The sequence below is a fragment of the Rhodnius prolixus genome, unplaced genomic scaffold (genome assembly GCF_049639745.1).
Source record: "Rhodnius prolixus isolate KJV_2025 unplaced genomic scaffold, Rpr scaffold_2, whole genome shotgun sequence".
NCBI lineage: Eukaryota > Metazoa > Arthropoda > Insecta > Hemiptera > Reduviidae > Rhodnius > Rhodnius prolixus.
Window position 1 is genome coordinate 49,123,816 of NW_027411592.1, and position 27,420 is coordinate 49,151,235.

Here is a 27,420-nt window from a genome sequence, read left to right on the forward strand (position 1 = left end):
ATTATGTTATTTCTGACTTCTCATCATACAACTTGCCTCTTCACAGGATTTTTTTCAACGCCAGAAGAAAATAAAAACTTACATTATTTTCGTGTAAAAGCATTGATTAATACTCGCTAAGCACTTACCTTTGTATTAGTTAGTGGTCAACACAGTGACTGATATAACCCAGCGAATTTTATGTTAACATTATTTTATTTATTTAATTTTTTTGCTTTTTTGTACTTTATAAAATTTCCTAAAGAAAGGCAAAGCTATTTGGGCACGTTTCAAATAAAAGTTGAAAAATTCCTAAAAAGCCCAGAACAAAACACTATTCAATGAATTGCACTTCTGATCAAGTTTCTTGAATATCAGATTTCTACCTCTTTTCAATTGTAGCACTATAATAGTCAAAATTACCAAACCGGGAAACCTAGGAAACTGGGTCCCTAAAGAATGTGAAAATATTGTACAGGTACATTGATGATGGCATTCCACGGAGCTCCAGCTTCTAAAGGGATTCTGTAACTGCTCGGAAAGTCTGGCGATGCTAAAAGTATTAATTTCTTGTGTCTTCTTGTGGCTAGAAATTGGTGCTGAAATCTAGCAACAGGCTACAGCAAGTTCCTTCTAGCTAGAATGTTCAGAGGTGCAGAGGTGCACATGCATGTTTTGGCGAAAATAAGGAGGTGAATTTGGCTGGCCACATTGGACGTCTCACTTTCCTTCAATAGTCCAGAACCTACAGGTTTCTGAAGAAATATGTCTGTTCCATGAATGGGCGACTACTCAGCAAAAATCCTCATAGATTAGCCTGGTGGGTTGTCGGAAATCCATAATGCTCGTTAGAAGTCCAAAAGAGCCCTGAGTAAGTAAGTGTAAAGTGTAAGTGTAAGAGAGGAAAAAACCATTCATCACACGACGGTATGTTTAGGGATGCAAAGAGGTTTGTTCCAGAACGGTAAAAGATTTCCCTTTATGATTATTTCGAATTTCATTCCATTCCCTTAACATCTGCTTACATAAAATCTGTTTAATAATTCTTTTAACCCAAAGAAAGGGAAATAAGAGAAATAAAGGTTTCAAAATATAAATAAATCAACAAAAAGCGAATCAATTGTTTAATGGGTTTTAATTAAGAATGATACAAATTTGTACATTCAATTATTTTTAATTTTTTTTTTTTTTTTTTATAGGTTGTTCTTTTTGATAATTAGAAATTAACGACAGGTTTAACATCGATATCCTGGTGCAAAAAATAAAGTTCTTAATGTTTATATATTTATTTACTTTTTATAGTCACATTTTATTGTGACAAATAACAACAGAATTATAGCAATTTATTATACTTTTAAGAATTATTTTATTATTATATAATATTATGCATGTAATTTGTTTGTATATATGAACTTACAAATCTCGGGAGACAACTATAATATAGTAATAATAATGTTTAAAAAAAGGCTGAAATTAATATTATTATTATTTTTTTAATTTTGATAAAATATTAATGGTAAGTTTCACCTAATAGCCAAATGGTACGTGGTATTACTTAAGGCATCATCTCAATAATTGCTATAAATTCTACAAATGTCTACTTTTTATAAGTGTTAAGCAATATTTATATGTATATACATGTAAATATATGTAGACATATCTAAGCATATGTGTACATATATACAATATAAATATTTTTATATATGAAATATTTTTTCTGTTAACAACAACTAAATTCTCTGGGATCAGTGAAGAAATATTAAATAAATAAATAAAATCCCGAACAGAAACAAAGTTATTGAAATTATTGTTGTACAAAAACGATTTTTTTTTTCTAATTTATCGAAAGAGTGATTCTTTAATGATCGTTTATGAAATATAATTTTATTTTTTCATTTTCATTGTACGAAGTAGTCAAGTTTATTATCTTAACTCTATCGAAAACATTTTATTTTAGGTGAAACTGTTTTGAATATTTTTATTATACTCTCCATTCTTAACTCTAAAAATTTTTTTAGCAAAAAATGTGCTTAAGCAAATTTAGATTTTTAATTTTTTTAAAATACTTTTCATTACGTACATAGGCAATTCTCCAGTTATGTAATAAATTTGCTAAATTATTAGGGTGAAGACATTGATAATGTACAAATTAAAACGTTTTAAGTTGTAAAAGAGTTATATATATATTTGCAGTTCTTACTGTTTATACCAAAATTTTGTTCCTTAAAAATGAATCGGGTTCTTAGTAAATGGTTTAAAGTTAAGTTGCTTGGTATTAAAAAAAAAACTTCTTATTCATTTTAAAATTATACGAATTAAATTAATGAATAAGATTTTACTGTTGCTGTGTTCTTTATTTTATTATTTTATTTTTAACAGTTCTTTTGATTGAATGTTAAGACACTGCATTTTTCGTTTTTGTAGTGGAGTAATCAATCAGTTCCTTAGTTTGTACAGTTTTTTTAGCTTGCATGGGATGATAATCTTAAACTCAGATTCTAGCTTAGATGTCATGTACGCTGACATACTCAAATGTTTTTAACTAATGATAATTTCTTAGTTTAATTAAAATCGAGCGTTGACAAACCTGTATTCTGGAGTTTTGGGCGAGGCAAATTACCATGAAAATAAACTGGTACTGAAGCATTTACTTTAAAGTTAAATTACCTCAACCTCCTATGAGATTTGAGACAGAATTGATGCACTTTAAGTAATTGATCAGGAAAATTAATTATTTTTATTTTTTTTGTGAGTTAAACAAAAAGTTAGCTAAAGAGGATAGTAGCCATTTTTAGAAACGTTTGTTTCCGTAAAAAATGCAGTTGCAGTAGATGCACTTTGTGGGTTTCGTAATAATTATTTTCCTCACAACGGATAGATCCGTACATAGATCTCCAACCTTCTAATTTGAAGGATTACTTTGAGAATTCTCATAGTACGGATTTTTTTTTCTAATTTCCAGAGAGAGACATTGGCTGAATTTGTAAAACGATAAATACTTTCGTATTAAATCTCCTCCAGCCAGGCCCAAATAAATAACTAATGAAAATCACAACGAATACTTCCTTTTGCAAAGCAGGGATTCATCTATTATTGCAACTTAATTGATTTATGACACTGTCGACTGCTTAAAATGCGGACAAAATTAGCATTAATCATGCGAATAGTTTGATTACTAAGGATGTGATGTTACATAATTGTGAGAAGCCTAACTTTTCTTTATGACTAAAATTCTGTTTGTACTTGTTGTGATTTAATGACTTTTCGAATAATATGGTTATTAATATATTTTTTTTTCACTTAAATAAAAATAATAATAAACAAATCTATACAATTATTATCTACTAAATTTTGCAAGCAATTATGCATTAATTATCACATATTATATTTAAATTAATTTAAAAATAATAATTATAATTTTTAACTTTATTTTCTTCTCAACACGACTAGAAATAGAGGATATCTTTCCTTTATTTATTTGTATTTTTTGATATGATTTAAATAATTTTTTTCTTTTTGAAAGGGCAAAATTTATAAATATATTGATTACAAAAATTGCATACATGTCTAATAAGATAATGAAATTTATAAGCACTGATATGGCGCTGTGGTAATTAGCAAAAATTTTCAGATTGCAAAGAACACTGTTTATGTTATTTTTTTGAGAAACTTTTTAAAATTATTGATTATAGTATCTTCAATAATTTTTGTTAAAAAATATTAGATAGTACGTTTTCTACATTTATAATGAATAAATTGTTTTTTAAATATTTTGTATTTAATTTTATTTTGTGAATATCTATTACATTTAATCTTCTTTTTTTTCTTGAAGCACTTCAGAAATTTATAATGTAGCCATATCAGCAAAACCTAGAAGCATCTCTTTCGGTTACTTTCTTTTGTAATAGTTTATTATTATACTTTTTTAAAAAATATATTTGTATACATTTTGTTTAAATATAATAAATTCCATTAACTGCGTTCTGTTCTGAGGATTTCCCCATAGAAAATAAATTAGAAAACATTAAATGGAAAGTGGGAGGTAACAACAAACAGCCTTTGTTTTTTTTAAGAAAATTAATTAAACTTTAATTCTAGGGTTGCAGCTAAATTATATTTTCTCTTTAATAATTATACACATTTAAACAAATAGTGAAGTCAAAAGTAATATTTAACGCAAATACCGAGTTGGCTGTCATGACTTCGTTTCATAAATTATTTTTGACAATATATACTCATTGCAAATTATCAGAAAATTAAAGTGAATGAAGCGTTCCTGTTCTGAGACTAATAGTTTTAATGTACTATAAAAATTCTCCAGTCCCCAGTGGCTAGTTACTAGACGCTGAAGACGCTTGGAAATTTTAAGAAAATTAATCAGTACTACTTGAGTAAAGTTTTTCAGTCACAGAATACATTCATATTTAAAGCAATGATTACTACCTTATCTCATGATTTAAGTAAAAAATAAAATATAACGTTTTTTTATTAATATGTTTGAAAACATCAAATATGGACTGCAAGCACAAACATATATGATTCGCGACAAATTTCGTTACCCTGCAGGCTTCCTATTATCTATCAACCCTTAAGATTTTATTTGACAACCAACTTGATAATTACATTTAAAATTAAAGAAAATGTGTTTAATAGGACATTAAAATAGCCCATTTATTTATATATTTTATACAACTTTAATAATAAACACAAAAATAAATACTACATTATTAAAAATGATATGTAAGGTGATCATATACACAAATATAATTATGTTATTTATTTTATTTTTTTTGTTTTTTAATTTATTACACAGATGGAAAATACGATTTTAGTTAATGAGCCAGTAAAAAGGTTTTCCTATGATGGAATTTTTCTAATATTGAATTTATTTTATTTATTTTTTTTTTGTTTTTATTTATTTATTTTTTTTTTTAAGGCAATGCTACTACTTCCCCCTGCACCCTAAATTTGGCAGTGGTCACTCACACACATAGTTGTGTTTCATATAATTATATTTATTTATGTATATATTTAGATTTTCTTTAAGGAAAAAAAGCATTTATAAGGGCAATCCATGTTTATTTTTTTAAATTTATTTTTCCTTTCGTATCTTGATCTCTATTTATTATTCTATTCTTTATTTATTTTGTATTTTTTTTAAACAATCATTTCAACACATAGATCTCTAATCTCACTCTCAAGCTGCAACCAAATGTTTTTTTTATTATATATATTTTTTTTATTATTTCTGTTTATATATATATAAATTTTTCAAAATTTATATAATTAAATTAGTTGTATAAATATATTATAATTTGAAAATCTACTTTTTTTACAACCTGTTTTATTTTCATTTTTCCTTAATAAGTTTTGTACAAGATTATATTAAATATTAAAGCTTTATTAAGTCAATTTCTTCCTTTTTTTCGGTTTTTATATTTTTTAAATTTTACTTTTTTTGAGATAAAAAAACATCTCTATAATTACTCCAGTTTAACTGAAGTATTGTAAATTGTTTTTTCTGAATCTACATTCACCATGTGTACACCCTGATGGCAATTAAATTTTTCACCAGCTAAGAAGTTAATTAACTGAATAATTCATCATGAGTGAATCTTATACTTTATATAAAATATTTGCACTTGAATGTATTTATGTATCTATTTAAAAGTAAGCAACTCACAAATGAAATAAAGCAACTTAACTGAACACTACATTCACGATTATGTACAATATTTATAATTTTATGACTATTTTAATAAATATCTTCGACGTACTATGATTTTTAAATTGCCTTTAAAAAAAATCGATTTTTTTTTTACATAATTATAAGGATGACAAAAATTAATGGGTTACCATAATTTGCTGGTTTTTAACATGTTCAATCAATTCAAAAATTAATCTAAGCTGCTAATCATGGAAACAAACAAACGAATAAATCTTTTACATATATGTTATGTTGATATACTATCTACAAAACGTGATAGTACTTTTAATTAAAAGTTTGGATTAAAAACATGGAAAAAAAAACTGCATATGGTTCTATTGAATGGTAAAGCAGAATCAAGTTGGTGATTCCCAGTGTCTGCTTTTCTTCTTTTTAATGCTCAAGTTTTGCTAAAATATGTCTGTAATTTCCGTTTTAGATTGTTATTAGATTTTCTTAAATTTCCCTGTAACGACATAACCCTTTCACTTACTTACTCCCGAGTGTTAGTTTTGGTTTTTTCGTTACGTTAAATATGGTAACCCTATTTAATTAATCAAATAAATTCCTATAAAATTTACAAGTTACGAAGTAACAATTTGTTATGACAATACTTCAATGAAAAAGAATTTACAAAAATCCGTTATTATAATTACAATACAGATAACAAAGTTTCTGGTCCACTCATAATATTTTTATTTTATATTTTTTTTTTTTTTTTTTTGGACGGGTTAATGGAATTAACACATATAACAACGATTTACAGAGGCCTTCAACAATTATGCATAAATGCAACCAGTGTCTTAAGAGAATTTGCAATTACATAATGACTTATGAGATTCCATTAAAGAGTGAAATAGAAATGGAAAAACGAACTTAATTGCGAAGAGCCTCATTGAAATCTATTAAAACAAAGATATAAAAGAGATAATTATATTTACATATATATAATTTATACAATTTAAACATAATTTAATTACAATTTTTAAATGCTTTTATTTTTAACTTTTAACACAAAAGAAAAAATTTCTTTAGCTTTGGAAAAATTACATCAAATCTTAGAATAACACCAATTTATTAACAATTTTGAGATCAAGACCAACAATACGGACTGCCTTGAATACAGGAAACTTAATAGATTGGGATATACAGCTTCTACTAGATGAACAAGGTGTACACTGGTATAAATTAAAAACAAGAAATAGTTACCTTTACTAATATGAATGATTATATTTTTAGATGTAATGACAAGAATTTATATAGCCTTAGAAAACAATATAAAACGCGACATAAAATTTGAAAATAAACAATAAAATATCTGACTCATTTAATATCTACCAATTATTTCTTCTTTTTTTTACTTTGTAGCTTTTGTATAATTGTAAATGGTTAATTTAATTAGGAAGTTCTTAATTTCAAATAAAAAGTTTTATTCATACAAAAAATATTTAATTATTCAATAATTTAAACGATTATATACTCTTAATCTAATTAATTTAAAAATATATTTTGGAAAATTAATTACTTTAAACATATTATTTTCATTTAAGTGGCGTCATCATTAAGGATATTGGCGCTCAAATGAAATTCAATGTTTGTGATAAATTTAATCATTTTTTCAGTAAATAATAGCTAAGAATAAATTGAGGAGTCTATTTTGATTGTGTTTTGTTTACCCAATGAACATGACATTTTTTGATGACTCATTTTTAGGCATTCATTTACAAAAAAAAGAGATTAAAGTAAAAGAAAACCTTAGAAACATATTTGAATAATAAAAATCGTGATAAGGACATTATGTGCCTGATTTCATTCTAGGAAGAGACTATGGAGTATCTGTTCGAATTCCCATTCATGGTTTCATTTAAAAACTGATTCTATTCCACATAAGATAAACTTAATTTTAATAAAAACTAATTTCATTATAACCATAGCTTACTGAAAAATACTTGTTGAAGTAAAAAGGCAATTGAACTCATTATTTTTCTGCTACAACATTCGTTTCTGGAAGACTTATGTGACTCGATAACAGCTTTAAGATAGTCAAGTGTAAAATGTAGAGTGAAAACTCACAACAAAGATCAAAAAGAGCAGTTTTGCAAGAGATTGTACTAAAAGGCTCCTGACAAGTCAAAGATCTGGATGAAATGATAATAAGCTTGCTATTACATTTAAACTCATTTCGAATCTATGATCCCTTTCCTAAGAGAAAACAAAGGAATTAAAAGGACAATTAAAATTCTGAATGTGGAAAGTGACTTAGAATGAAAGGAGAGCGAGGAGCCTGATGCTGAATAATAGTTTTCTTCAGGGATTTAGTTGATCAAAGTCAAAAGAAACCTTTTGTAGATCACGAGGTTGAGAATACAATAAGGAGCAACAAATAGCGGTCTTTATGGATCTTTATGATGGGAAAGAAATGCGATATTATTAACTTAATTATAGATGGGCGAATTAGGAAATTGGAAATATCAGTAATACTGTACATATGTCTTGGGATGCACTGTGACCAAGATAGGCTTCTTTGCCGAACAGAAGATACTTGGAAACCATGATAAGTACGGTCGGTAGGATTCCAGGATAAGATAGCAGATTCCAGAGTCTTCAATAGATATTCACGAGTTTCCATAAAAATTCTTCTTATCAGATTCATAAGATTTGTAATATAGCAATTTGAAAGTGAAAAGTCGAAACCAAAATAAAATTTTAGCAAATATTTAGTAACCCATTAAAATTTTGAATAAGTAAGGAAATTTTCCAAAATATTTAATTTCTTAAAGAATTTAAACGAGAGGACATTTTTCACGAAATTAACGTACACAACAATAACATTAAAAATGCAGACTATATAAATTCAATGTTTTTTTTTTCTTTCTTTTTATGCATACATACTTATAACAATAATGTCTACCATTTTGCATCCGTTTAAAATCCAAGAAGTTATCCTAAAAGGAAGGCTATGTAACTGAAGATAATTCAACAATAATATTTATTTTTTAATTTTTTTAAAGTAAATACTTTTATGCACTTTATTTTCTGTATGTACATGTTTTAGTATTCTCTTACTGGTTTATTTTTTAATTTTTGTTCTATGGAACTAATTCATAACTAACTACACAAGTTTTTGCTGTGGTAGCAGACAAGCCAATTACATCTATAAATAGAAATACGATTGTATAAAATTTTCCCATTTTTTTTATATAGCTAAAATGGATTATCTACTTGATTTTTTTATTTATTTATTCATTTTTTTTTTTTTTTTTAAATCATAATTGATGTTCATTGTACCTTAATAATTTATTAGACGGCTAAATCTCTAGCGTACTTATGATCGTTTTAATCATTTAAGAAATTCTACTGTATTGTCTTCTCAATTTATAGTAAGATTTATTTTTTAAATCTTTTTTTTTTTCTTTACTTTTACAATATTTAAATCCAAAATGGGCTCATATAAAGAGCAATATAATTTTCATGAAGAGTCTCTCTCCCTAACCACTTTGCGTTCTTACTGTTGTGATTTATTTTTTAATATTTATAAGAGAATAGATCACGTAAATCAATTCTATACAATACATTAAATTTTATTGTAATGACTTTCATTGGCAAGGGGTTTGGGAACATAAAAAAGGAATATTTACATCTAATGTCTTATTATCTAAATTCCTAATATTTCCTTTGATAAAAGGTAATTAATATAATTACAATCATAAACGAAATTTAAAGAACTAAAAAATATTTTAATAATATTTGAGCAGAGATAATATAAAATTTGCATTATTTTTTAATTATTTTTATTAATAAATTCAAGATGTAATTTTGTGATGTTTAAACATTCTCAGCCAATTAATATGCGCCATAAATTGGGCTTCTTAATTTATCACAGAATGTACACACACACACACACACACACATATATATATTATATATTGTAGTATTTATAATTATTATTATTTTTTTTTTTTTTACGTAGGAGGGATTTAACAATAAATTTAATTTATTTCAAAATTACGAAAATATGTTTTTTTTTTTATTTCAAAATTAATAATTCTGTATGTATGGCAAAAAATGGTTTTAAATCATAAAGCTTTATATTTCTTTCAAATGTTATCATAATGGACTGTCAATGAAAATGTAATTATAAAAACAGATTTAATTTTTCCTTTTTTGTTTTTTTCTCTTTCGATTTTAAAAATGCAAAATCTGGCATTGAATTTTGAAGAATTATCACAATTAACATCACGTCAATTCCATAACATTGCATTTTAGGTTTTGGTTAAGTTTATATTTAATGAGGATTTTTTGAACTGACACCAATAATTATATGTGGTTGTTCTTACTGGAAAAATCAATCTCAGTAACAAAAAAAATTAAAAAAATAATAATAAAATAAAATAATAATAAATAAATAAATAAATAAATAAGAGTAGCAATAGGTGGCGTGCGATGCTTTTATTAATGAACAAAGGAAAAGAAGAACGATATTCGAGAATTGAACACGTTTTTAACAAATACTGATTGCAGGTATTTCTATCATTTATGGTTATCATTTTATTGAAATTTTTTGGTATGATTTATGGTTACTAAAAACAAATTTCAATTAGTTTCGTAAATAATTTCAGAAATTAATGCCCAAAAATAATTCACAAAAGAAAAATTGCCCAAATTATTATACAAAATCTTTAATAACGCTTAATATGGTTCACACTAAACGTTCTGCTCCGCTCAATACAATTTTGAAAAGCTTCGATTAGAATAGATCTCGGTGTTCACACTAGTCTGGATTACATGTTGCAAACCAACTTTGTCGCGGATATCTGAAACTGAAAGTGCGAAAGAAGCGCAGGTTAGAAAAAATGTCCACACCGGATGAACTCAAATGAATCTTTTTTTTTTTTAAGTACCACGAACAAGTTAATAATGTTCGGCGGGGTTCGAGGTTGCACAAAGTAAAGCAACATGCTTGCTCCGCACTGCGTAGTCCCTCTACAAACAGCTTCTTTCCTCAGTAGAGCAGAGCTTTATTGTGGACTTTACTGTTTCACTTAATATTGTACCCTTATATTTATATATGTACTTTTGCATTCAACTTAAAAAGAAAAATGTAGATCAATGGGAGAATGTTCTGGTACTCCTTATAACTTTTTATAAAATTATTTATATATTTTAAAGGCTCTTTGACTAAGTTCAACAAAATAATCATCTCTTCGAAGTGAAACGAAATCACACATACAATGGATTACACTACATTATTCATCAGCTTTCTATTTTTTTAGAAGTCAAATCTTTTTGTAACAATTGTTTGAATAAAAAATCAATAAAACTTTAATTTCATTAAAAATGTAATTTTGTTAATATTATAGTATAAGTGAAATTATATTTGCAACAGTCCGAGATGATCTAATTCTGCTCCCAGAATTAATATTTACCAAAACGATAAAAATAGCCACATACCTAATTTACTAGTTAGGAGATTAAAAGGGCCTAAGTAAATGCCTTATTACTTCTCTTTAATTATTTGCCTTTGTTATTCTGAAACTATTAATCTTCCAGAAAACAACACCACCGCAAGAATAAAAATGTTCGAGCACTTGCATGACAAAATAGTCATGAGACACGAGCTTAGGTCTCTGTTCTCAAAGAGCTCAGAAATATCAGCCACATTTAGAACATATCTTGTGAGTTCACTCCAAAACTCTTTAAGTGAAAGAAAGTTTTTTTAAAAAAAATTAAATAACTATTAAGTTCAGATTACTTTTTTGTATTATCATTATTTTCTCTAAAATAAGAAGAAATGGAAAACAATAATTGTATATTTTACAGTTAAATCCCAATAATGTGTAAAGTTTAATGAATTAGAAGTTTATTGATTTTTATTAATTTAAAACAAATAATATAATTATTTTGTTTTAAAAAAGGGCCCATAACCCATCCATCTTGGTTTCTTTTAGCACCAAAATTATAATGTCCTTATTTAATAGCAATATACAACATCAAATTGTTATTTAAAAAAACAATAACTAATAGATTACCTTATTATATAAGCTAGTTGATCATTAGCTAAAAATTTAAAAAAATATTTACACTGAAGAATGCCATAAAATAAAAGCTCTCTGATAATTACCATCACTAATAAAGTATTCGACATTTTTAATCAACAGCAGGCGCATGCAGAACGGATTTGATTTTTACTGAAGACCCTATTAAATTTCCACAAAATTAAGGAGTAATCATTCAATTATACCCTGTAAATGCTATAAAATAGCATAAAATCTGTTGTTACATTTTTATTTAAGAGCAGTTTTGAACTTTAATTTAAAATTGTATGTAATGTTTGGTTGTATGAAAGGTATGAAAGGTCACATATGCAAAACGCAATTAATAAGAAAAAGGAAACAAAATGTATCGGCGTAAATTAGAACGATTACATTACTCATCTCTCAAATTAAAATTTAATCATTTATTTTAATGGCATAAGTATACTGTAGTTATTAAAGTTTGTTCTACTAACATATAAAATATAAAACTTTACAATATTTTGAAAATAAATGAAAATTCCTGAAAGGCTGTTTTTAATATTTCGAAGTATTTAATTTTTGGATATTTAATCGGGTAGTTTAATAAAAAGTTCTAGCCAATCATTTCCATGATCTGATTAGAAGAAACTAAATATTTGTTTACAAAAATGTATCTAAAATGTCCCAACAGCTTATATAATTTAAATGAAGAATTTTTTACCATTACATGCTCCATTCTCCATTCTCAATCTGCTAAATTTTATTTTTTATAAACTTATATAAATACAGCTTTGTAATTTTAACTCATTTCAAGTCAATGCACTAAATAAAATTCTCCGTGTGTAAAAAGGGATTAATACCCATATTTCTTAAAACAAAAAACAAAAAAAAAGGTCAAATAGGATTTTCATAACCAGCATTGCTTAATTGAAACTGTGCATCTGAGTTTGTTCTGTTATGAGCATTAATACATTTATAGATAAATAAGTTTATAAAATATACAATTGGTTTTCAGTGGCAAAAAATAAAGGAAGGAAAAAACTTACAGTAGGACATTGGATGTTCAACGTTTCTTTCACTTGTAATATCCACAAGTAATATCTCAACAAGCACTGTTTGTTACAAATAAGGCGATTCTGAAGATCAAGATTTTCACAACAGCCCATGACTTATTCTTAACAGTCCTCTGATAATGAATCAAATTCTGAAACGAGGAACTAACAATTTCCATTAAAAGTTAGAAACTTTTTTTTGCTTATTAGCATACTATGCAGTATTAACTACGGCCATACATACGGCAATAAGTTAGACTAAATGTGTATACAAGCATAGTATAATCTGTAAAACGAATTATCATTTGTATTTATTTTTAAAAAATCTAATAATTAAATCATGTTTTTTAATAGGTAGGTGTAAGACGTTATTGAAAGTGACGATTTTCAAATAATAAATTTTGGTACGACACAATAATAGTTCTGAATGAGACGAAGAAGAGAATGTTTAAAAACATAAGAAAGTACAATTCCAGCTAGACGTGTTTAAAATATTATTTTGGTGGAACTTATAATTTACATAAGCTACCCCGCTTATTCATCACTATTTTAAATATTTGTTTGGCTGGACCATTACTGTACAGTATAAGACAAAAAGATTGAAAATTATTTTTTAAAATTAGAAGAATAATTGAACATTCATTTCAGAGAATGGTATAAAATTCCATTTGAAAACTAAGTTTTCTAATTTTTATTGATTTCCTTGTATTCTTGTCACATTCAAGGAGGAAAAATTTCAAATATCTCCTGTTTTTTTTTTTTTGCAATAGAAGAAAAAGATAATAAAATTATCCATTTAATAATTAATAATTTAAAAAAAAAATAAGTTAATTTAGATGAATTGTATTTTAGTAATGTACTATTGCGTAAAACTTTGGTAAATGAGATTTTTTTTTTTTTTTTTTTGAAAAATGACTCCAAATTCATGTATTATTAGAGACAGAATTAATTAAAGTATTTGTTATTTTTCAAGTTTTCAATGAAATATATTGTTTCATAGGTAAATCGTAGTACACTATTACATGAGCATGAATTTTTGAGAGAATAAATAACTAAAAACAAAAAATCTCTACGAACCGCTCATTATAGTAGAACTGTATTTTATTAAAATTATTTTTCTTGAAAACAGCTCCTTTTTTTGCATACCTGTGATGTATATAGCGTAGGAACAGTGAAACTGTTACACCAAAACCACCATTTGCATTAAATGGTTCAGAAAGTATTATTGTGCACATAATGTCAATCCTGTTAGTTAAAAGGAAAATAATAATTTAGTGCGTTTATGGTGAATCTTTGTGTAAAGATTAAAACTGCTGTTACAAACTTAAGTAAATAAATGTAGCAGCAGGAGAATTGCTGCACTTTTTCGTATTTTACATTGAATTTAATTTTTTATTTTCATTTTATTAATATATGGCTGCTATTCAGTATTCCTTTGATAATTCTTCAGTTCATTATCAGTAGTAAGCAGTTGTAGAGAAAATTGTTGAACGCATTTTCGAAAAAATGACAAGGAACTGGGAAATATATTCTATACATACTTCGGTGAAGCAAGTTTATTTAAATCTGAAATTTTAGAAGTAATTTTCTAAGAATTGTAAGTAGTATTGTTTCAAAAGAGGCAAATTCTCACTGTTCAAGCATTGCTGGCGTTTAAGTACTACATTTTTAAATTTTTTAGGATAATAGCATGTGGTAATTTTTCAAAAAAATGACAATAACGCTTAGCAGAAATTTTACCAAAAGCCCATCACCAATGTCTATTTAAATTGACGATTAAAATTTCCACATATTTGATTCTATCACGAAAAAAATGGTTTCGGACCAAGCCATGTGCGATTTCCGAGGAATAACTTGCTTCATGCACTACCTGAAATTTTTTTGCATTTCGGAGCCGTTATCTCCATGTAAGTACTGGCAATTCATTGAATACATAGCGTAAATTCAATGCTCTAATTCCTCGTGAAATTGTAGATTTAACATTTCACATTGAGTAAGATGCTCATAAAAATTTGATTAAATTATACTTTTGCTCCAAAAACGTCATCTTTAATTACTAGAATTTTTTTCCCTCCAAATTGAAATAATTTGCTGGGATAATGAAACATTCATGCCTGTAAATTACTTTTTCAGAGTAGAGCATGTCTTTTCACATGTAGTTTGGTTTCTATGCCAAAGGCATTGTAGTTTTAATAAACATACTTATGAATTTAATTGAGACAGTACTTTTTTCTTTCTTCAATATCAATACATCTAATATTAAAAAATAAATATATTCTCTCAAAATTTGGTTAGATCTTTGTCAACTAAACATCAAGTAAAAAAAAAATCGTATGAAGAAAATTTGCCGATTTAATTTCTATGAATTGCAATAAAAGACAATTAAGATAGTGTTTATCATATATTTTTTACTCACTGAGAACTGGTGTGGTAAAAATTTGAAACAAAATTATAACCTATGTTTTGCTGCATTTTCACGAAATTTACATTTTATATTCTAACACAGTTCCTAATTTACATGATAGATTGGTTCTGCAAACATTCAATGACCAATTTTATTACCAAGCATGGCACTATACCTCGCTTCGATTTGCTGGACTTCAGAATTTTATTTAAATAAACTCTGATTATGATTATTTTCAATTTCTATGGACTTGGATAGTTAAATAGGATTTCAATTAAATTTTCGGTACTGAGTGAAAAGTGAGTAAATCCTTTCCAAATTTGAAAGTTATGTAGTGAACGAACCCTTAATGGAGGAAGTTTTCAGTTTATTAGCAAGAGTACTTTTTTTTATCCTAAAGTTAGCCAGTAGTTTTGGGAGTACTTAATACTTTGGGAATCACTTTATTATTCGCTTTAAGAATCAATGAATAAAGAATGATTTCAATCTCTATTCGTCCAGTTACCTTAAATTTGAAATCTGTCAATGGTTTTTCAAGAGTAGTTAAAAGTACATTATTAGAAAACTACTTTTACACATTTTCGGAGGCAAAGTATTTCTTCTAAAACCTCTCTTGAAAGTTATTAATTTGTTATTTCGTAATGTTCAAAAAATGATACTTGTTGCTCCTGAATTTTGGTGGTCTTATATTTTAAATCGATGAATTTAAATGATCCTGAACATTTCTTTGATTAAATCTTTTAATATCCCATATGTTATATGTTCGCTGTGAACAAATGGGGAAAACCTGCACACGTAAAAAGTGCACAGTCACTTTGAATTTGGTGTCATTTTACAAAAAAAAAAGTCATCAGAAATCCGTAATTGTGAAGCCTTTGAATTTGTTTTATAATTATTTATCAGTGTTAAAATTTAAGGAAGTATCAGACTAAGGCTGCCACATTCTACAAATGAGAACTATTAGGAAAAATGGAATAATAATTATTGAAATATATTTAATGACTTAAAAATTACAAAATCTGGAAGAAAATTAAAATTCTAAAACTAAAGATTTAATACTGGTTAAAAAATATGAACGGAGTAAGTTCAGGGTGCCACTCTAAGTTAAGTAACATTTTAAAGATATTAAATAAAAATAAAATAAAAAATAAATAAATAGATAACAGGATATTAGGAATATGTCATGCTGAAGCACACTGTAATTTTGTAATTAATGATTTTTAATGATCTTATGAAACAAAGTTATTTCATTTACATTTTTGTTATTTGTTTTAAAAGTTCACAATTTAGCATGGCATTGATCTGCTTTTGACATATATATCACAAGAAGTTTTTACTAAGTAGGATATTTTCATTTATATTCAAAATCATGTTCATTGAGCAAAATTTGTAAATACTGTAAGGTAAAGAACTAATTATGTGTAAGTGTACAATTTTTATTTTTAATTTTTGGAAAAATGATTTGAACATTTGCATAAATGGTCTGCTATAAGAGGTTAAATTTTCCAATTTTTCTCTGGTTATATAAATTTGTTAGCAAAAATAATAAACAATTGCAATTACTGAATATTAACATGCAATAATAAAAAATATCATTCTTTCAATTTTTTCATATGGTCAAATTTTCATATATTCATATAAATGTCTAATTAGAAATGTAAATGCCTTCATTTATTGCTGATGGTCTAATTTGTCCAAGATTATTGTTCATTCATGAAAAGAAACAGGAGGGACAAATTTATAAGTGGGATTATTTTTTTAACTGGAGCAGCAGCAATTAAAAAAGCTTTTTAACGTAAGATGTTAGTAAAAATTTGATTTGAAAATGTGAGAGAAGGGTGTTAAAAAATATGGATATATTTCATCCAAGTCAACAACAAATAACAACTTGGGTAGGTTCTAGTCCGTACGCTTACATTAGATTAAAGCGGATGGTTCATCTACATCACAGTTCCCACTAAGATGTCCACCTTTATCCATTAAAGCCATTAGCATATGTGCTACCATGGTAGCTTTGAAAGGAATTTCATTGAGATAGGAGCGAATGTCCACAACATAAATGAGAAGAGTAGTTACGGCGTTTGTCCAGTACACGTTTGGGCTGTTAGGAAATTCGATTTGTTTTGCATTAATACAAGATGAAAGTTTCAAATATAATCTAATTAGTGAATATTAAATTATAACTTTTTTTTTAATTAAGTAACAAGAAAAACTATTTCTTTCCTAGGGAAAGAACTTTTGTTTCAAGGCAACAACATAAATATCTCGTTCCAAATAAGAACGCTGAATCATTTATCCAAACCCGGTGCCTGCAGTAGCCCCAACACATTATGTAACTGCCGAATCCAGTTAAGTTGCTAACCTCCTCCATAATTTGAGTGAATGAATGCGGACAATCTTTTTTATTCTATAAGAATGAAAATTAGAATTTTGGAATCAACTTGAAATTCCAACAGAACAACATATTTAGTTTCATTGGCTCAAAGATAAGCAATAAATTCTAGGAAATATGCGCTTCACCTTGTCACTTCAGCAAGAGATAGATACTTTTGGGTACTTCACGTCGTGCTGGATTTATCTTCTATTAAGCAATCTTTAATCTAAAATTTTCAATCTACAAGGGATAATTAATATTGAGTAATAACAATGTTAGATGCAATACCGTGAATGGTGAATGAATTCAACTGTGAATCCGAGAATTGTTGTACTGCTTAATCCGTAGGTGATGGAACATGTCATTCAGGAATTTTCTTGGGACATTATTGGAAAACAATAATATATATATAATATTTAATATTAAATTAAATTTAAATGATTAAACTGATAAAAAAAATTATAGATTTTTTAATTTTAATTTTTCTTTTTCCTACGAGAATAGAAAAATAATAATAATAATCCTCTAAAATTGCTTTTCAAAGATCAACAATTCAAATCTTTTTTTGGCAAAATTAGATACCCATATATCTCAGGCTTCAGAAATAATTTCAACAAGACGAAACGAATTATAATTACAGTCGAATTATCTATGATAAAAAAGGCAGTTTAAACCGTAATTCCCAATAATTCTAAATTGCATCCAACAATTTTGAAAGTATTGGCTACATGAAGTTATTTTAATTACACTTAAATGTTCACCTTTCTTGATATTTTAAAATACTTCCAAGCAGTAAGTACGTATATTAGTTGTTAATATAAAATGAACTTTTGTCATGAGCTGGTGATAAATAAGCCGAACATTCTATAAATAAATGATTCAATTCCTCTGTAAGGCTCACGTTTCTTTCTTGAACATCATTTATTGAATTTTTAGCTAAAATGTTTCCACAACAAATAACAAATTTTAAGAAGTTAATCGAAACAATCAATGTAATTTATAAATATATAAAGACAATAAAATTTAACAGTTATATTCGTTAATTGGCGAAAATGGTTTCTAATTTAAGCGAAAGTTGATTAAATAAAAAAGATGGGTGAAATGAATTAATTTTCTTCGCCTAAATAAAAGAGACAAAGCTAAATATATGTGAGGGAAGTTATTTCATTACATGTAAGCTATACTTAAGTTTGGAAGTAGAATCGAACATACTAGACTAATGGCAGCAAGAAACAAATATAATTCAAGAAAGATTTCAAGTTAGAAAATAATTTTTAAAAATCTAATAAACAGCAAAAGAACTGAAAAAAAATTTGATCTATTATGGTTAAAAACGATTTTTTCATCCTTTTCGTTTTCAAAGCGAATGAAATAAAAACAAGATATTACTTCATGAATGCTTAGAATTATTAGATAAAAAATTTGACCATGTGAATTGTGATAAACGGGAGCGCAAGTATAATTTATTCTTAATTGCTACGCGGCAATACTTCTTTTTTTTTACAAAATTACGTATAACTTGCTATAATTTAAGAAATCACGCCACAAACCTGCTTTCTGCATTATGTTACAGAATAGACGTCGCTGTAGGATATCACCAAATATAGGAGTTTGAATGAAAGCCAAAACAAAGTGGACTAACTTGTTAAGGAAATAGCTGTATTTAATGTTGACGATGTATTTCTGTCCAGGACAGGGTCATCTGTTCCTGTGAGCAGGAGTATTTGCCGAGGATCTCCTCGACCGGGCCTGAGATCAGTCAGTCTCGCCAGTGTCAACAAAATGTCCCCGTACGTCTAGATGTGTCGCTAGATCTAATACTAGATGATGAAGCGATGGGTGCTCCAACAAATCGGCTTCAGGCAGAGGTGGCTGGCAACGCGGCCTTAGCTGCCGACTCTACATAGATATGTAGTCATTAGACTCAAACATTTAATTTAATAATCTGATAATAATTGAACTAAATTAATAAATGCGTTAAACTAACTTAAGGCAAAACACTCATTTTTTTTTTTTTTTTAATTTAAGGCACATCTAAGGTCAATGGAGCCCAGAGCTTTTGCCAAGGCATTGGTGGCCTCAAAACAGTGTTCTCTAGTTAGTTTTATGGTCATATGCCAAATAAAACACATATCTACTTTGCACGAGGCAAATATTTTAACTAAGGATGCAATATGAATTCAATAAAAAGTATACATAAAAATGAAGTAAGAAAAATAAAAAATCTTTTAAGTATTTAGATACTTACTTTAAAGGATCGGTGTAAATGAAGAGCTATATCACAGAATATGTACCGGAGGACTAAAAGTCTGAGGAAATCATCACCAAAAAATTGTAAGTATACAGGATCTGTAAAATATAAGTTTAAAAAGTTTAGGATAGATTTAAATAATTTTTTTCATCAATAGAAGATAGAAGAATTTATAATACTATAATGTTGCTTTCATTCAATGGTACGAACTTATTGAAAGATATGTAATACCGAAATATCTTAGCAGGAAAACACATTCAATTCTTCATTTTAAGAATGCGTGTGGTAACTGCCTCAGCGTCTGTTTAGTGTTTTTTTTTTTTATTTAATTCATTTTTTATTTATATGTATTGTGGCAGTAACTTTCATTATTATGTGTTTAATCAGCTCACCTATTCTACTACGAGTTAGAAGTCTGCTAGCTTCAGTCACGAATCTATCAATAAAAGATTGACATCTTTCCCAATGATGTATTGGAACGCTATTAATGTTGCATATGTAACAAAACGCAGTTAGTGGGCTATGCAAGAACATAGTAAACAAATTCCCATTGTGCTGGTGTTCTGAAAAAAATTAAATTAAATTATACATAAAAATGAATTTTTAACAGTACGATCAGCTGGTAATAATCAAGTGTACCAAATTCTTGAGAAATATATGAAAGAGTACAGACAGCACCTTGTCTCAGAATGGTGCCCATCAGGCAATGCTGTGTGAAAAGAAAGAAAGGTCTGCTTAATTAAGTTTGTAGCAAAAACCAATTGGGTGATACCCTCTCGAATAGTTAGAAGTGGTGGGGCTAGGCAGTTGCGAAGTCCCCTTCAATAGTGTAAAAAGTAAGCAACCATTTAAGAATATGGTGTTAATGAGTTAAAACATTTTGGAAAATAGGACATAATTAAATTTTGCCTAGAATTTTGGTAAAGATTTCATTATTGAGCTTGTAAACTAACAAAATATCTCATAGCTCTTGCAAGAGCATTATCTGCAAATCTATGCAAATAAATTGAAAATTCATTCTGAAGCAACATATTTTTTTAAACAGAAATATTTTTAGGCTGGTAAAAAAAAAAAATCTGGATAAAACTGAAAAACTCTCGAGAGTAGTACATGTTAAGTACATTGCGGATAAGAAAAATCTAGACATAGTAAAAACTGGTTGTGTTAACTCACCATGAAAATTTGGTGGAATATCCTGAGGAGACATTAGTATTACGAGTGGTTGACCAAAATATCGAGGCAAATGTTGAAAAACGAAACTGTTGTCGGAATCAACGATAACAAAAAAAGGCTTTCTTGTAAACGGGTATAAATCGCCTGGATATAAACTGAAACGTAAAATTAATTAATGAAGGAAATAGATGCTTATACACAAATGTTTAATAATGCTAAGTATATCATATAATAGTGTGTATTATCCGAGACTTGTTCTGAAAACCAAATACAAAAATTCAGAAACTACTGTGTTTTGCTTCATTTTTTATTTTTTATTTGATTTGATCTGAACTCGTTCATCGAAATTGCTAGTTGCGTCAGTGTAATTCGCAGTGTTAGTGTAATAAGCTAAACTTATATCACTGATTTCACATTGTGTGACATTGTGGAGAATGTAAACAAAAGTACTAACAGTGCACGTTCACTTCAAATTAGGTAATAAATAAACTAGCCTATAAATTCTAATTGGGGTTTGACATGTTCACGTACACCTCACATGAGAATATGTTGGGCATAAATAATTCCTGAATGGATTGAATCCAGATCTGAGTTAACAGGTTCTTCAGTTGAAGATAAAAAAATCAAATTTTACAAGAAGGATTAAATCTTTTTTTTCACGAACTGCATTCAAAGTTAATTCCCGGAGTTGTGAAGTTCAGGCTACACAAAAGAATTCAAAATTCTTGTCCAAAATCTTAATCAAATAAAGTGTTTATGGAAATTGTTTTTGTTGCCTTTGTAAAATCTGGATCTTGACATATCTCTTATTTTTACCAAGTGTAGTTCAATTAATTATTTATTAAAATAAAAATGTGCACCTAAATTTGAACACATGTGTGAAAAAGAAAAAGCGAGGAAGCAGAACTAGCATTAATCTAAACATTTTTGCATAAAAACTAATATTATTAAATCTTACCAATGCATATCTTTGCAATGGATTCCTTTTTTGTTTGAATGATCTTGCTCTCTCTTACTGTTTGTTATAACACCTCCTAAATCGTATCCCACTAAAAGAAATAGTTTTATTTTAAATTTTGTAGTAAAATGCACAACATGATTAAAAATTTCAGAAGCTCTAGAAAAAAAACTCACTGTCTTCAGGATGTTTTGTCGAACTGAAGCATCCATCGGCTGAGATATACAGAAGTAGAGCTCCATTCGCTGGTAGCTCTTTAAAGCCTAAAACATGAAGAAATAAGCATGTACCATAAATGTTATCAATTCATAATAAAGAATGGGAAATTTTATATCGAATAATTTCAAAACTAACCTGAAGCTAAGAATACCATTATTTGACTGTAAGTAGGCTTATACAGAAGGTATTTATGTGGATTTTCTCTTTTGACTGGACGGTCACCATTTTCCTGGCACATAACCATGGAAGGATACCCCACTCCTCCTTTTGCGCTAGACACTGAATAACTCTTTTCCTATTTTAGAAACATAGGTACAATATAAAATGAAACCTTTATTGTTCACAACTGCCACACTCAATTACTACGTTAAAATCAAACTTACAAAAGGCACTCTGCCAGGTGCTGGCGAATCATATAAGTGATTGTAATCATCTTGAGGTTCACGTTCTAAAGTTTGTAGCATTCTAAACATGTCCATCGTCAGTTCGCTAAACTTTACCTAAATCAGCATAAAAAAAACAAATACAATTTTGTACAATCCAAAACAGAAAAATTTTTGATAATAAACCAGTGTTATACCTGATCAGTACAGTTTCCAATTATTACTATTTCTTGTAATGATAAATTCATAATAGTGGATTTTTCTACTGGAGGTGTTGTAAGTGGACTTAACCTACAAGGTACACAGTTTTTTCTGTAATACATATTCAGAATTTATTAGAACATTAATTTTTTTTTGGCCATAAACTTGATTTACCTATGAGATAAGACTATTGTGTTCGAATCTGCATGGAGAACACTAACAATTCCATCAGCTTTAATGAAGCTTTTTATTTCTTCGAGTACTAGTGACCATTCAAGTTGGTCGTCTGGTTCATAAGTGCTGGTGTAATCAACAATTTGTTTGTCTAATTCCTAAAAGATATGTTCAAATTCAACATAAAAGAGAATAGTAATTAAAGAAATGTTTATGAATGATAAATAAAAATGCAGAAAAGAATTGTACATAAGTACATATTAAATTTTTTTATTGTAAGTTGACCTTTGGTTAAGTGCTCAAAAAAACTAATTGCTAAAGAGACATCCTGAATCATATTTTAATTAATTAATTCAAAAGATTCTTTCTATTCAACAGTACCAATAAAACAAATTGAATTAAAAAAAAATCAAACCTTGATTAAAATAAGTGTCCTGCAAGTTTCATTAAAGACACTTTCAAAAAATTAAGGGAAACTCAATCCACAATAAGAAATACATTGTAAATATACGTATTTCTACCCATTTCTTCTAAGTTAGATTTATTGTTATTTATCTTTAAATAGAAAAAGTATATTTTTTTCAGATAATTTTTCGATCCATTTCAATGATTGTTAACATATTTATCCTGGATTTAATATTAATTCTATTAAATGGAATTTATATTACCATATATCAAAAACTTTCAAAGGGATCTTGAAAAATAGAAGAAGGGACAATACCAAAATGAGTGGATTAAAGTTTTTAAGTAAGAAATAAAAATTGTTTTTATTAGCTTCCTTTTAACTTTTTGAAATATATAATTTGTCATGGTGGCGCCTGAAAATAAGCACCGTGGGCTTTACCCAAAGTACAATCAAAACAAAATTGAAAACTATAGATTAAGGTCAAAAAAATAAGGCATCCATAAAATTATATAGTCTTTTTATTAAAAATTTTCAGATTTATTTGTTAAAATCAGTTCAGGGTTTATTCTTATAAGAGCTAGTTTTAACTTCTCTTATTTTTGTATAACATTTTAAAAAATAAATTTCAAAAATGAGGTTAAACTATATTAACGAAAATTAATGAAAGGGTGCTAGCTTTAACATTAACATCACCGCTCAAGTTTTCAAAACTTCTAATAATTCTAATAATGCTGTACACAAAATACGTAAAAGGAAGAAAGAATATTGCTAGTATCAGTCATATTTTTTTATTTTTTGCCAAGCTTTCAACCTAGGGACCTTAGGGCTCATGTTATTGTCAATTACAATATATCTTTTACACTGTTACGTCTATGGTAAGTCTTATATCCTGCCTCTAGCTAGAAGCTTGGTAAAATAATAATAATAATAATGACTTAAACTTGCAATATTCTTTCTTACCTTTGGATTAATGAATCAGTCACTAAAAACTATGAACAATAAAATAAGTAATCAATGATTTAGAAATATTTACTCACCATAACTAAATCTCTAACTAATTTCATTTTTTTTAGAAGGAGACAAACCACGATGAATCTGGCATAGTAGCGTAGCTTCTTCACCATTAGGTCTGACCTGTAATTAAAGCTAAAGACTGAGCTAGAAATATCCACAACTTACTACAACTGTTGTTACCGTAATTTTTAAATTTTAATTGACAAATTTTCTTCAAATTAAATGTTTTATTCCTTATTATTACATTAAAAATCAGTATGTACGGAAAGGGCAGAAAGTTGCATGTTTTGGTTCTTAGAAAACATTAAGCTATATAAAAACGAAAGTAACCGTAAAAGGTAACCTTTCTGCCAATACCAGCAAAAGTTGCAATGGTCTTACTTTTCCTAATTCAGTTAAAAATGACCTAGAAGCCCATTAAAACAATTTTTCTTGAAAAATCTAAGTACGGTATTTGAGTTTTTCTTGAGTTAGCCTTACAGGTTACAGAACGATAATCGGCTTATTAGAAAAAATTCCGTAACAATCAGGAACTAACTAGCAATGTCGCACTGATTTCTGTAGATTTAATGTTCCGCCTACTGTCTTTGTTGGCGAATAATAAGAAAAGGTGGTAAGCCACCTTGTCTTGAGTTGATCCCATTTAAGTACTCCGTTTAAATGAATTTATAAGAGAAATGTTTCTAATCAAAATTATTTACACGTTTGCAATTAGAATATCAATTTTAAATTATCTTTTCCTAGGCGCTTCTTACAGCTCATTATCCGGTGATGGACAGTGATTTCTATAACAAAAGAACACTGTCCGGAACCCGGCAGTGCACTGAAAAAAAAAACAATGAAAACGCAATTTAAATCTTTTCTTTTTTTTTTAAATCAACTTTCTAGAAAAAAAAATTCAAATTTTTGAGCGCCTCAAAATTTTCGGTGGTAATTCTACTTCAAAAAATGGAATCGAATGCTTTGCCATCTCTTAGAAGGCATTCACGAACGGTTTGCCCATGTGTGTGAGAGCGATTAAGAAAAAAGCCCAAAACATGCAACTCCGATAAAAACTAAACAGTATTATCAATCGTTTAAAAAAACAAACACCAAATCAAACAAATGTTTGAATTGTTTAATAATAATTCAATACTATTCATTTATTTTATTTTTTTTTTTTTATAAAATATGATATGTATTATTGGTTTTCATCTGATTTAAAATAAACATTACCTATCCTCCTTTGAAGCCCTAGAATAGTAGGCTCGCCCTCGTATTGCTGAATAAAACGAGAATGCTTCATTTAAATAATTTGTTTCACTTGTTCTCAGGCTGTAAACAAAAAAAAAAAAAAAATAGAGACAAAAATTGGTTTACTTAACAGCCAGTTGACAGTTTTAACAGTGAGTCATTGCATGAGTCATAAGTGAATGTAGGAGGATAGTTTTACTTTGAGCAAGGCATTAATGAAGCAATGCTAAATGGTAATTAATTTTTTACGTCTAGTAATATTCTAAAAAAAAAATGTCGGTTGAAACTTGAATAACTCAATAAATTTTTCGAACGTACATGTATGAATGTTTCTCTCAAGATTAATTTTTTAAACTTTTATATCTAAATACAAAATTATAAGCTTACTAATAGTGATAATAAAGTTGACCAATTTTTGAGGCAATCTCCCCTATTTGCCACCTCTTGAGGCCATATTTGGTATCTAGTATTTGCCTGTAATTTTTTTTTTTTTTTAAATTAATTATTAACAATTAAATAAATATTAACGATTGTTTTTTAAATAATGGCTATGTACCTATGTTGTTGCTGAAATTTCCACAACTTAGTATAGACATCAAAAGTCCTTCCAAAATATGTTTGCCACTGTTTATGCCCATATTGAGGGAGATCTCTGTAAGTTTTGTTAAAATTATATTTATTTATTTAAAATTAATTTCTTCATAAAAAGAGAAAGACAATCCAGTTTTGTCCACTACTAAGAACCTATAGAAGTTTATTCTACACATACCTCAACAGTATCACCCATAATTGGGGCATTTTTTTTTTTTTGTAAAAAACAAAAGGAAAATCTTAACTCAAAAACGTCTCATAATCTATTGAAATAGATGGCGGCTATAATAACAATGGATATGTATCATTTAGTAAAATATGTTTAGATTGTGCAGTGGAAATAAATAATTTATGACAATTTATTATAATAGAAATCTATGCTCTAATAATTTATTTTTATTTTCAATTTTTCTAATAATTATCTTTCATTATCTAGTTCATGAATTGGGTTAGTTTTACTAAAAAGCAGGCGCAAGTTTTTGTCTTTCTTAGAATGATATGAAGGAGTATGCCCTAGTTTGCAGTTTATCACATTTTGAACCTACCAATCTTAAAATAGTTTTCAAGTTTTTTTTTGTTTTTTTTAATTAAAATATGGTGTAAGTAAATCATGTGACAACTAATGATAAAAAACACTAAACATTAAATAAAATCAAAATTATTCCTACACACACATATACTTAAATGTGAATAAAGGGTAAAACATCTGTGAAAGATGAGGCTATGTTAGCCACATTGAACAAAAACTCACCTTAGACCATTGAATAGATTTTTAGATTTGTCAAGTAGGTGACAAAATTCAACAACAATTTTCCGTTCATGGTCATCCATGGCGGCCATTTTGACCACCATTTCTAAATTTTATATATTTTCATGCATATACAGACTGCTACCGCTTAAGTCCAGTGGTCATGGACCGACCATGAGTGGAGCATTTGGTCATTACATAATCCCAACGGGGTTAACCAGGATGGTCCACCCAGTTAAAATTTCACTAATCGTTAACTTTGCACCGTATAATTAAGTTTTGTACACATCACAAGTACACTATTATTAACAGTTAATATTAAATAACGTGTATAATACAAATGAATACAGAGAAATGTCCGAGTAGAACTGGCAGGGTACTCTAGTGGATTGTATTGATTGACATTTTGAATGAGGCCTTCAAGACTCCCCCCATCGTTGCTTTAGTTCAACTACCCTTAACTAGATGGCCCAGCTGCTTACAATTGGGTAATGCTACTATCTGTTAAGCATAAAACTAACTATTCGTTAAATAATGTC

General features: G+C 27.7%; 1 protein-coding gene and 1 long non-coding RNA gene across 7 annotated transcripts; one reads left to right on the forward strand and one right to left on the reverse strand.

The window, feature by feature from the left end:
- Positions 1–3,119: 3,119 nt before the first annotated feature.
- LOC141449840 (protein SCAI) lies at positions 3,120–27,327 on the reverse strand. 4 transcript variants are annotated; one of them, XR_012455735.1, is made up of 16 exons: positions 26,885–27,325; positions 26,099–26,194; positions 25,930–26,016; positions 25,525–25,623; positions 24,333–24,441; positions 22,890–23,047; positions 22,712–22,805; positions 22,515–22,631; positions 22,267–22,426; positions 22,089–22,175; positions 21,913–22,003; positions 20,955–21,109; positions 20,174–20,344; positions 19,779–19,879; positions 19,173–19,429; positions 3,120–12,904 (listed from the first exon to the last, which is right to left on the reverse strand). XR_012455735.1 is itself a non-coding variant. In XM_074119693.1 (15 exons), exons 1-15 carry the CDS (start codon positions 26,983–26,985, stop codon positions 19,286–19,288), a joined length of 1,758 nt encoding a protein of 585 aa, XP_073975794.1. In that variant the 5' UTR covers positions 26,986–27,325; the 3' UTR covers positions 3,120–19,285. The 4 variants fall into 4 exon arrangements, 3 of the variants coding, with proteins under 3 accessions (XP_073975794.1, XP_073975793.1, XP_073975795.1); XM_074119693.1 differs by having other exon boundaries at positions 3,120–19,429; positions 24,333–24,429; XM_074119692.1 differs by having other exon boundaries at positions 3,120–19,429.
- Positions 16,909–24,491, forward strand: LOC141449845 (uncharacterized). Of its 3 annotated transcripts, XR_012455737.1 has the most exons (5): positions 16,909–17,048; positions 19,559–19,864; positions 22,067–22,294; positions 23,475–23,636; positions 24,369–24,491. It is a non-coding gene; the product is annotated as an uncharacterized lncRNA (long non-coding RNA). The 3 variants fall into 3 exon arrangements; XR_012455739.1 differs by lacking the exons at positions 22,067–22,294; positions 23,475–23,636; positions 24,369–24,491 and adding an exon at positions 20,839–20,977; XR_012455738.1 differs by lacking the exons at positions 22,067–22,294; positions 23,475–23,636; positions 24,369–24,491 and adding an exon at positions 20,169–20,302.
- Positions 27,328–27,420: the final 93 nt, after the last annotated feature.

What these genes read in the sequence shown, in the direction of transcription:
- LOC141449840 (XM_074119692.1), bottom strand. Translation starts at nt 26,985, where the DNA reads ATGGTGGTCAAAATGGCCGCCATGGATGACCATGAACGGAAAATTGTT. An exon ending in ACAATAGTCTTATCTCATAG is followed by an intron (nt 22,806 to 22,889) that starts GTAAATCAAGTT and finishes TGTACCTTGTAG; the next exon opens with GTTAAGTCCACTTACAACAC. An exon ending in CACCTGGCAGAGTGCCTTTT is followed by an intron (nt 22,427 to 22,514) that starts GTAAGTTTGATT and finishes TTTCTAAAATAG; the next exon opens with GAAAAGAGTTATTCAGTGTC.